The 12,417-nt window shown below is 46.8% G+C and overlaps 1 protein-coding gene across 1 annotated transcript in view; it reads left to right on the top strand.

Moving 5' to 3' along the window:
• Positions 1-527, top strand: part of LOC142582725 (RNA helicase aquarius) — a 28,102-nt gene extending 27,575 nt beyond the window's left edge. The window contains exon 5 of the mRNA XM_075692717.1: positions 385-527. Coding sequence (XP_075548832.1) covers positions 385-429 — 45 coding nt within the window. The 3' untranslated portion in view covers positions 430-527. The remainder of the gene's footprint in view (positions 1-384) is intronic.
• Positions 528-12,417: the final 11,890 nt, after the last annotated feature.

The raw sequence follows: 12,417 nt of genomic DNA, 5'->3' as shown, positions 1-12,417 counted from the left end.
TAAAAAAATATTATATATTTACTTATTGATCAGAGTGGAGCACACTGAGCAGTAGCAGAAGAGTGACCACATGCGCAACGGGTGTTGCAGCAAATGGGAAGCGTGACGCCTTTGTTGGTATGTTATCAGTTATGTTATCAGTTATTCTGCATAGTTGCATAAGTCCGTTATTTTTTCTTTCCAGAGGGGCCAAAATTTCATTGTATTCTATTTTTCAGCCTATTGTATATGCAGTTACTCGTAAATCGCAGCGCGAAATTTGCCAGCCTGCAATGATTATCTTAACAGCATATATTCCACACTGCACTTTGAATTTATTAAATTGTCAAGCCTAGTGTAAAATTCAGTCTGCTACATGTCTTGTTTTGTTTTTATTTTTTCCAGGCCCCACAGATGGAGGGTGACTCAAGTGATTCTGAAGAAAGGTAGCGAAAAAGAAAATGTAAAACTTCATCATCTGTGAATAAGTGATAACAGCATCATGTATTATAAATAAAGCACTGTCACCTGTTGCTTTGGTTCTTAGAGTCCAGACCCGTTTTGTGCATATCCTTTTCGTTTTGTTCTATTTTGTCACTATTTCTAACCATACAAAATCTGCTTCTTTGGCATTATGCACGTGCGTGTGTGCAAGTAATGATGTTTCACGCGAGTTTTAGCTCGAACGTGATTTGACAGATTCCACTGTTCAGCCTTTTCAGGTGGATTTCTGAACAAAGCGTAAATTGCATGCATGAGAAATCGTAATGTCTAGGTAACTAATTAATAATAACTAATTATTCACTTAATGGCACATGTAGCAATTACAAAATTGAATCTGAGCAGTAGTATAGCAGTAGTGAAGTCATCTCTGCCTAGCAGAAATCCGAAGACTAGCCCACATTCGAGACATCCATCGTTGCAGTGGGCACCCGCCGAGATGGCGTAGCGGCTAAAGCGTTGCGCTGCTAAACCCGAGGGCGCGGGACCAAATCCCATCCGCGGCGGCAACATTTTGGTGCGAAATGTAAGAAAATGCTAATGTATCGTGCATTGAGTGCACGTTAAAGAACCCCCAGGGGTCGAAATTAATCCGGAGTCCCCCACTACGGCGTGCCTCATATCGTGGTTTTGGCATGAAAAGCCTGAGAATTTTTTTTTCCTTAAAGGGACACTAAACACAATATGTGCATTGTATTAGTAAATTAGCCTTCTACAATACCAAAGAAGCCACTCTCACCGTGAGGAGATGCTTACCTAGTAAGCCAGAAAAGAGCGCAAACATGAAAAACAGGTGGGGAAGCCGCTTTGAAGTCCCCACACTAGCGCACCGTTACGTTGTGGATTTTGACGGTGTCTCCTCGGGCTTAATTGAATTTTTTGTCGGTAGATATAGACTACATTGTAATTTAGTAGACCCAAAGATGGTACTTAGCAAGCTTCAGAAACGTTTACTGAATCGAAACGGCCCAAATAAGAGAAGACACATTGAAACCTGTGCCGTCATATTGGTGACGTACTGGTGCTGAAGCTTGGGTGCAAAGTAAAAAAATGAATGCAACTGACCTTTTCTCTCTTTTTTTTTTGTAGTAATCAACTTTCATCGAATTTTACGAGAATAAGGTTTCGGAGCAATACTTTATTAGTCTAAACTGATTAACTGTTTCTCTTTAGTGTCCCTGTAAAACGTGCCATGAAACACATTCGTGTTCTAATTCCCACAAAGCGCCCCTCTAGCATAAACTGCCAATGCATTTTTAGCAGATTTGGAGGAAGGATATCATGAAAGTGGTAGAAATTTTTAGCCTTCGTGATAATTATACATCACTGCTGCACGGCTTCAATTTGCCCTTAGGTGCAATTTGAAAGCTAATTCGCGAATATCTTAAGCAGCTAGACTGCTTTATTGTACAAGTACTGTCCAGCTCTTTAGGTAATACACCCGAACTGGCCTAATTTTGTTATATGCTCCATGCAATTCTTTTAGAAATCTTTGAACTAAAAGAGAAGGAAATAAATTTCATACAATGCACAGCACATAGCATCGAAGTAACTAGTACGAAGGCAAATCAGAAAGTCTTTGCCCCTATTTCTTTTTTTCTTTTTTTGCCTAATTGCTGCTGTAAATGCGAAGTCGACATATCCACTCCTAGCAGTGAACCTTTCTTGGACCAACCCGGCGTTCTCTGCCGGTATCTCCGCAGCAAGGCGTTGCTTTCAGTTGTTGAAGATGACGGTTTTGCTTCAGACGTCCATGGCGTACGAGCAACAAAGTGTGATGCCCATCGAAATTCACAGGGAAATGCAGCCAACGTATGGGGAAAGGTGCCGCACTTTGAGAAGTGTGAAGTGGTGGTGTCGTGAGTTCGCAAAAGGTCGTGAAGACTTGCATGACAATGAGCATTCGGGGAGGCTGCGTGCGTCGCATTCTACCACATGGGCATCTCAAATTTAGTGCTGCGATGGGACAAATGTCTGAACCGGTGTAGGGACTATAGACAAATAGTGTAAGGTACGTAGAGTATAGAAGTACGTATATATTTGTATTTGCCTGTATGTGCCTTACTTTGGCTAATAAAAAACAGGGGCCCCCCAAAGACTTTCTGATTCGCCCTCGTAAGATACCATTCTGCTTAAAGAGATGCACAACCAATTTTCCAATTTTTATGGTACAACCAATTTTTATGGTACCCATGTTTTTAGGGTGAAAGCTCTACTACGCCATGTCTCGCAAGGTCATTTATCGCGTCGCAATGACCTTGAGCCCGGCCTCAGAACCTCTGCCGCTTCGGTGGCAGAGGTAATTGGCGCCATCCATCAGGAGGGCGGGAAAGCAACTCCGCTTCCCTTGCACGGCCTCCTGGATCGGGGCGCGCTACGATCCAGCTTAGCCCGCTGCATGAAGTTTCATGCTTCGTTATCTGCTGTTATCTGGAAGCGTGCTATGCGTTCGTTGACCGGCGCGGGCACATACCCAGGAATTGTGGACATACGTTTAGTTTCTTTTTTCGCCACCACGTGACGTATCAACCTTAAAGATCTGAAATTCGCGCCGTGACGTATGCCATGACGCACAACTAATGAAAACATAATAAAAAGAAGCACACACATTGAGACTGTTGCTTCACCTCGGCACTTGGAAACGAGCGCGCTTGAGTATCGGCCTTATCTTGAAGACAACCAGCTACTTGCTCGACTTGCAAAGAATCGATGATTTTGCTAGAAAACTTGCCAGAGAGCTCGTCGACATTCTGGCTGAGGTGTCTGGCCGAGATAACAGCTCCCGCAAAGCTTCCGTTGGGAAGCTTCCGTTTCTTCGTTGTTATTTCTTACTACTTTTGCACCACTGCGGCCGCGGGCTTCCGTATAGTCAGTGTTATGTTTCGTGGGTTTCCTATAGAACGGGTGTGATGCAAGCTTTAGCTCGGGCTCTTCGATGCCGGCTGCTGAAATACATGTAAAATGCATAAATGGTTTTATGAGAAAATCACTCAACCGATCTGAATGAGAATTGTTGCATTCAAGAGAGAACATTAGATCACAGTGATCGCTGCAATAATAATTTTGATTTAGGCCATGGCATTCTTGACACGAATTATAGGAAATTGATAAATCTGAAAAAATAATAGAAGTACGAAGTTTATAAATCCGTTAGTTCGCATCAAAAACTGATATCGCGTCCTGATAAACTGCATCCCTTGGAGAATCTCAATCGGACAAATTGGATGTATGAATTTATAACTTATGGGAAGTTGTTACAGTGCTTGTAAAGATTTTGCGAATGCCATCTTCAGGAGTTAGTGGTGTATTTCAGGGTGGCATGTGATCGGTAATTTTTGTATGCATTAAATGAAATATTAAGTGCAGCTTACACAATTCCGATATCGTTTTTAGTTGCTGAAGTGCAGAGTCGTATACTTCGAGTATTGTTTCTTAAAATTTCGCATTTCATTTAGAATTTAAGAAAAGTGGAAGGTAAATAAAAATTCGCATTTGAAATCTCATTTTAACTGTTTCTTATATGTTCAACCTAACTCATGAATTGCGATGCAATGGTTGTCAGAAGAAAGGATTGCTCATTTCACATGTAGGAGCTAAAGCTTCCCGTTAAGTTCGGTTTAAAATAATGTTTTCGCTGAGAGAAGAAGCAAGACGGGTACTGTATTTACATTATGGCGGCCGCACTTCGATGGGGGTGAAATGCGAAGACACACGTGTACATAGATTTAATTGTATGTTAAAGAAACTCGGGTGGTCGCAATTTTCTGGATTCCTCGACCACGCCGTGCCTCATAATCAAATCCTGGTTTTGGCGCGTAAAACCCCATAACTTAATTTTTTTTTAATTTACAGTAATTGACACAGCCAAGCCTACAGCAGGCTAGTGATTGAAGTGTTCGCTTCTTCAGATCTAAGCTCGTGCTCATCTTCCTCAGCGTTGTGCAGAGCTGCGCAACATATGTCTATTTGACGTGGAAGCACCGTCCCGCTGCTTTTTAGGCAGAAAAGGACTGGTACCATTTTAGGCGGCTGACCGGAACGACGTGATGGGAAGTCTGGATGGAGCGAGTAGTAGATGAGACCAGAGACATCTCGTAGGTTACGTCGGTTAGCTGACAGAGGACCTGGTAAGGGACGGAGTAGCGGGACATTAGTATTTCCAAGTGGCCGAAGCAGCAGGTGGGAGATCACAGAGGGACAAGATCCCCGGGAATATAATCGGCATCCCGGTGACTACTGTCACAAATGCTTTTCCGTTTATTCTGAAAAGCACAAAGGTGACAGTGAGCAGCTTGGCGTTTCTTGGGCTCGAGCAATGACATCGCTTGTATACTGAGACACGGACTCTTGAGCGGTAGGCAGTATTGTATTAAAAACCTCTCGTCCGCACAACAAATAAAATGGCAAGTAACGTACGTGCAGTGTCGTGGCCTGATGAATTGTACGTGAATATGACAAAAGGGAGAGCAGTATCCCAGCCACAATGGTAATCAGAAACATACATGAAGAGCGTGTTTGTTATTGTTCGATTAAGCCGCTCCGTAAGACCGTTCGCCTGCGGATGGCATGCATTAGTAAGATTGTGCTTGGTAGAATAAGAACGGAGGAGGTCGTCCACAGCTGTAAAGAGGAAGGAGCGACCCCTGTCGGTAAGAAGTTGTTGATGAGCACCGTGGTGAACAGTGATGTTGTGCAACAGAAAGTAGGCTACGTCTGTTGGAAGGGCTGTGGTGAACGAGAGCTAAGTTGTATAATCAGTTGCGATGGCAATCCACTTTTTGCATCAGTCAGATGTGGGGAAATGTGCCAAGAGGTCTACACCAATGCGATAGAAGGGTTCGGTAGGAACGCCAAGAGTTGGGAGTAAACCATCAGTGAGCACAGATGGCTTCTGGCGTTGACATAACTCACAAGAAGCGACGTAGCGGCGGACAGATCGGTACAGACCAGGCCGAAAGAATCGTTGCTGGACACGGTCGTACATACTGATTCCCCGAGGTGACCAAAAGCTGGCAGATCGTGCAGCTTGGACAGAATAGCGGTGCGAAGATGCTGGGGAAGGACCAGCAAATCTCAGATACACTAGGGTATATGCTACTCCGATATTAAGTGCCGTCCTGGAATAGGAGCACGCCAAGAGAAGAATCACATGACCTAGATGTGAGCATGGCTATGCAACTTTCCCTTCTTATATCTAACGGGGAAGTTGTACTCTTGGAGAGTGAGGTTCCATCGGAGCAAGCGGCCATTCTTGTGTGACATTTGATTGAGCCACGTCAGAGGACAGTGGTCGGTCTCGAAGATGAACCTCGCCGCGTACAAGTAATGCGACAACTTCTGGGCTGCCCAAACTAAACAAGCACATATTCCTTCCCTGAAGCGCTGTAGGCTTCCTCTCTTACAGTTAGTTTATGGCTGGCATAGAGGGTAGGATATTCCTCATTATCGTCGCCGACCTAAGTACCACGCCCATACCTCTGTCGCTTCCGTCGCACTGAACTATGAATTCCTTTGCGTAGTCTGGCGCGCGAAGCACAGGACGAGAAACCAATAGCGTTTTCAAACTTTGCAAATCGTTCTCTTTGTCTTTATCCCAGTGTACGCTAATCGGTGCTCCCTTTCGGAGGGCGTCCGTTAATGGACTTGCCATTTGCAAGTAATACGGAATGTACCGTTGATAGTACCCCGCAAGTCCCAAAAATGAACGAAGTCTGTTTTCATGCACGGCTGAGAAAATTTTCAAATCGTAGCTATTTTCAGCTCGGCCGGCCGTCTCGTGCCCTGGCCGACAACATCGCCCAGATAAGTAACCTGCGAACAGAAAAATCTACACTTTTCCGCTTTCATCGTTAAGCCGGCTTCCTTCAACCGTGAGAACACCTGTTTGATGTGCGATACATGCTGTTCCCAGCTGTACGAAGAAATTGCTACATCATCAAGATATGGCAAGGTGAACTCCTCCTGCAAATCCTTTAGGACAATATCCATTAACTTAGAGAAGCTAAACGGCGCGTTCTTCAGCCCGAAGCTGAGGGCGAGAGGGCGGAAAGTGCCTACAGGTGAGATAAATGCGGCATAGCGGCTGGCACTTTCTGAAAGGGGAACTTGCCAGTATCCCCGCACGAGATTTATAGTTGAAATGTATTTAGCAGCGCTAACTCTTTCAATTCGTTCCTCAATGTTGGGCATCGGGTACAGCTGATCCCTAGTGATGGAATTTAACTTCCTGTAATCAACACACGGACGAGGGTCCTTATTAGGGGTTTCTACCAGTATTAGCGGTGACGTCTAGTCACTCTCAGTGGGCTCAATAACTCCCAACTCTAGCATGCGCTGTATCTCTGCCTCCATAAATTCTCTCTGTCGTGGAGACACCCTGTAAGGCTTTGATCTTATGAGTTCCGTTGATGTCAGCTCTATTTCACGCGTTATTAGTTTGGTTCTACCTGGCCGATCGCTGAATCTGTCGAGATATTCCCCTAACATCGCTTTTAGCTCATCTATAGCTGCTCGGGTCTAAGAGCATGCAAGCTTACCGAATGTTTTACTACTTCTTCTAGGCTTATTTCATAGTTGGAGGTCGCCTTATACTCATTAAACTTGGTACTAGTGTCATCCTGCTCTTTGATGGCACAGTTAACGACTCCACTCCGCTCTGCGTAGGGCTTCATCAAACTGCAGCGGTATATCCTCATCTCCTTCCCGCAACAAGGAATTTTCAGAGCAGTTAGTATCTGAAAGTTTGTGCAACACTTTAACGGGCCCGTCCCAGTGAACTTCAAGCTTGTTCTTTCTTGAAGGTTTGAGGATGATTACCTGGTCTCCAGCGTTAACGTACGAAGCCTCGCATTCTTGTCGTAATAGAACTTGGCGTACGTTCTTTTGAGCTACTCCCATGTTCTTTTCAACTAGTTCTTGGGTTGCACTTGGCCGTTCCAGCAGATTTAGCACGTATTCTACCACTGTTGGACTCTCTCCTCTTTCCTCCCACATCTCTCTTAACATTCTCAGTGGAGAACGGAGTGTCCTCCCATACAGTAGTTCGGCTGGCGAGAACCCTGTAGCCTCATGAGGAACCGTTCGCAAAGCAAACAATGTGGCCGGAAGGCAATTCTCCCAGTCCGTCCTCATGCTCTTAACAGAGCGCCCGCAAAACTCGCTTAAGCACTGAATGCCACCTCTCTGCACTATTTGACTGAGGGTGATAGACGGAACTGTGTATCAACTTTACCCCGCACTTTTGCAAGATTGTGGAAGCCAGTGCGCTGGTGAATACTGACCCTTGATCCGCCTGAATTTCGGCTGGAAACCCAGCTCGTGCGAATACTGTCAAAAGCGCGTCTACTACTTCGGTGGAGCTGAGCTCTTTCATAGGGATTTTTCATAGCGCTGGCAGGCGTCGCATGATCTTACAAAGTTTTCTACGTCTTTGAAACAGCCAGGCCAGTAGTATTCCATAAGCAATCTTTCCTTTGATTTGTTTATGCCTAGGTGGCCAGACCACCCATTTCCATGACAGAGACTCAAAAGGTCCTCCCTGTACCTAGTAGGTACGACTAACTGTTCTAGAATCCTACCCTTTCGGTCTCTGTATTGCCGATACAACAATCCTCCTCTCTCAAGTATCGTCACGGTGCGCCTAGCAATGCCTTCTTTACCTGTGTGATGCAATTTAGCTAAGCTGTCATCATTCTTGTGCTCGGCTGCCAGTGACTCTCTGTCCACGCGTAAGAGCTGATCAAAGTTCTTTGAGGCCAGTGATAGTAACGACCCTGTCTCGCTTGCGATTGCGTCAGCTGGCTCTTTCTGCAGGCGTGAACTTTGACCACCTCACCCATATCTTCAATGATTGCTGGCGCAAGGGCATGCTTCCCCAAGCATGGCGACACGCCGACATCACACTGATCCTCAAACCGGGCAAGCCTGTTAAGGTTGAAAACTTACGACCCATCTCCCTAACATCCTGCATTGGTAAGCTCATGAAGCATGTACTCTTGCGGCGTCTGCAGCCTTTCCTCGAAGAAAAATCATTCTTTTCTAACTCTCAATTCGGATATCGGGCTCATCTGTCTGCCAAAAATGTGCTTTTACAATTGCGGGAGGAAGTCATAGGACCTCCGTCGTCCGCCCAAACAAGAGCACTCATCGCCTTAGACCTAAAAGGAGCATTCGATAATGTTGAACATGACCTCATCCTTCGCAATGTTGCACATTCACACTGTGGAATTCGTATGTACAACTATATCCGCGCATTTCTTCGAAATCCCACAGCCACCGTAGGAATGGGACCGCATCGATCCGGTACGATTCGCGTTGTAGGACGTGGCACGCCCCAGGGCTCAGTTCTTTCCCCTACTCTATTCAATATCGCGCTCGCAGGGCTCCCCCGGCTACTCGACCAGATCCCTGGTGTCGCCCACGCTATTTATGCGGACGATGTTTACTATCTGGTCGACACGGGGTTCCGACGGAGCCATCCAGGACCGACTGCAGCAAGCAGTCGATACAGTTTCCGAGTACAGGAGAAAATGCGGCTTCAGATGTGCTCCGGAAAAGTCGGAGCTCATAATCATTCGCCCCCGGAGCCGTTCCTCTACTCCCACTATCACTGTGCACGTGGATGGCACACCGATACCACAGGTTAATCGTGCTCGTATCCTCGGCCTACACGTCCAAGCGGATGGCAGGTCAAACTACACTGTTTCCCTTCTATCCAGACAGATTGCGCAAATTCCGGCCATGATCCGGAGGGTCTCCAACAGGCGCTCGGGCCTTCGAGAAGAGGACCTGCTGCGCTTAGTGGAGGCATGCGTGATCAGCTGCCTTACATACCATCTCCCATTTCAGCGGTTGACCCAAGCGCAACAACTTCGCATAGACGCAATGATTCGCAAAGCGACGAAGCTGGCCCATGGCCTCCCGAATTATACTTCCACACACCGTCTCCTTAACTTAGGGACACATAACACACTAGGCGAGCTGCTAGAGGCACATTGGGTCAGCCATCGCCAGCGCCTCCTACTCACTCCTACTGGCCGCCATCTTCTCACACGGCTAGGATACTCTGTCCCACCCCTTGAGTCTAAAACCCGTCCAACGATCTTGTCGTCAGTGATACGCCAAGCACTAAGTATATATTCATCCATTGCCACGTAATATGCACCCCGAGCATGACAAAGGACGGCGCAAAACCCGTGTACGATACATTGGCCGCTGTTAGGGTTGGCGTCTAACACCACGTGGCGACAGGAATTTCGCCCGACTTTCTCCCAGAATTCGTCGAAAAGAGGATTGACTTCTCCTGCGAGGGTCAACGTCAGTCAGCTTGCGCACAAAGGGCCTTCTCCCAGAATTCGTCGAAAAGAGGATTGACTTCTCCTGCGAGGGCCAACGTCAGTCAGCTTGCGCACAAAGGGCCTTCTACCAGGATTCGTCGAAATGAGGGTTGACTTCTCCTGCCCGTGCTCGGTAATGCAGGAGGAGGGGCTTCTCTCTGTGCCTGTCACGTGACATCGACGGAAGCAAGATCCCGCCCACACTTGTAGAGCCTATTTAAGGGGCTCCGAAATGTACTTTGATATACTTCATACTTCATGCGTTTCTTATTTTCTTTCAACTACCTTTGAATAAACCGTGCAAGTTTGGCACTAGCAAATCGTCTCGCCCATGCTTGGTCGCCATGATCTACCGGATGCCTGCAGCCCGCCGACAACGCCAAGCTACCCAATAAGTAATGTCGGTCGAGCTTCGATAGACAGGCGTCGCTACTTCTCGGCAGCAGTACGGTACGCTACCCTGGAGTACGCAACAAACTGGTTGCTAGCGGTGGGATCGCCTCCAAACGCAACAAACTGGCTGGCAGCGATTGGGATACGGAATCCTGGAGACCCCAACTTGGACGACAACTACGAGACCGTAGCCTCTTCGTCCTGGCAACAACGTTGGGAAGGAATTAAGGTGTCTGGATCATGACTGCATATGGTGAGTGCACGGCTTTTCTTCACTGAGATATCACTTGGCTTTTACGTATTTTTTTGGAAAGTACATTGCAGTGATTTTTCTTTAAACCGTTGACGGAAGTTTGAGTACGTCAAGGTTGTATAGAGTGAAGGTTTAGCAGCACTAAGGGCAGCCATGAACTTGAAAGCACTAAAGAAGCCGGAATTGTTGAGCTTGGCCAAAGAGTTGGGCCTCCAAATTGCCGAATCAAAGAGAAAGCCGGAGATCATTGAGGCGATCGAAGCGACCGGGGCAGACGACGAGGAACTGACGGAATATGCCTCAAGAGCATTAAAGAGAAAGAAGAAGAGCGTAAGCGCCTAGAGAAAGAGGAAAAAGAAGAGCGTAAGCGCCTAGAAGAAGAAGAAGAACGTAAGCAAAATCACGAGAAAGCGGTAGCGGCATTGAAAAAACAGATACAATATTTTCAGCAGTTAAAGGGAAGCTGAAACACTTTTCGAAAAAAATGAGTTCTCTGCGGCATTCTACAGTTTTGAGTCCCCTGAACACGAATATCTGGTTCAAAAAGGGCGGAAACAAACGCAAGCGGCTGTTTTTTTTTCAAGAAAACGCGCACCAGCGCCTCAGCGCATCGCGCGAACGCCGCTGTTGCCCGTGATTGGTCGGGGCCGCTGTGACGTCGTTGGCGGTAGTCGCCGGTCGGCGCCGCCGCATGTCTCCGTTTCAAAGCGTAGCACCATTCCTTTCTCTCTGGTAGCACGCGGTTCTGCTGTTCTGGCTTCATAACTGAGTTGTAAGATGGAACGTTCTCGCTGTCTCCGACAGCTTGTATTTTCCCCGTACATGTTTGAACCCACAGCCGATACGGAAAACGATGGCGGCAACGGCGGCAACGACGATGTTGAGTGTGCCAACAGCGAGAGCGATGTGTGCACCTTCTCGCGCGCTGGAAATCTTAGCTGGTACGTATGTTTTTTTTTTTTTTTCATGTACCTGCACGTTGCAATGACGGGAAAAAAAATGCGCTAAAGTATCACTGGGAACATGCTGCTGGAAGAATGCCGAAGCACTAACTTCTCATTAGATTCTAAACACGGGTGCAATTCTGCGATGTCAACTTAAGCACCTTGCCGCTGCTTGTCTAAAGTCCCGTGGTTTTTTCAGCGTTGATACACGATCGCGAATATAAGTGCCGCGTTTCAAAGCGCGCACATGCAGTGCTGTGAGGTACAGTCATGGAAGTTGCTTATCATACACATCCAGAGATGACCAGAGGTATTATATGTGCAATATTCATACTATGGTTCGACGACTTTGCGAGTGTGGCTCGATCAAGAATCGGTATGCGTGCTCCATGCTTGTGTTCACATAAAGATATTAGGCAGTTTTAGCACCGCCGTGTGGTAAACACGATAACTGAACCGTACGTCGAATGTCACTAGGCAAGCCTACACTCCATTTGATACCTCAGGTGCAACGCTGTGGGAGCTACGCTCGAAGTCCGGTCACCAAAATTTATTACTGCGCGCGTTTCCGTCTATGCTTCGCAGCGTGCCGGCGGCGTTTGCTCGCGCGAGCATGCACGTGAAGCTGCCGCGACGGGCTGCAATTAAAAAATACCGAAAAGAATTTTTTTTTAAAAGAACGTGTTAGCAGCCGTATAAGTATAAATCTACGGAACGAAGTTTTTACACGCCGAGTTCAACTACTCTAACGCGAGCATGAAAATATTACCGTAACGCCTCATGTCGTGCGATTTGAACACGAATGCTGAACAGCTAAATCTGCGGGCACCGCGAGGTAGGACGAATAACAAATATCCCTGAATGCGCAAGCGTACCGCCGGCCAGTTATTTCACCGTATCAGAACAGCGCCGAACAAACAGCTGTAGTACAGTGTTCCGTGACAAAGCGGAGAGGCAAAACAGGATGAAAACGGCAAGCACTTTGCACGTAGGTGCATATTCCCGGCTGTGC

The sequence above is a fragment of the Dermacentor variabilis genome, chromosome 1, assembly GCF_050947875.1.
Source record: "Dermacentor variabilis isolate Ectoservices chromosome 1, ASM5094787v1, whole genome shotgun sequence".
Taxonomy (NCBI): Eukaryota; Metazoa; Arthropoda; class Arachnida; order Ixodida; family Ixodidae; genus Dermacentor; species Dermacentor variabilis.
Note: the sequence above shows the minus strand (reverse complement) of the source record. Positions and strands in the feature narration are given on the sequence as shown.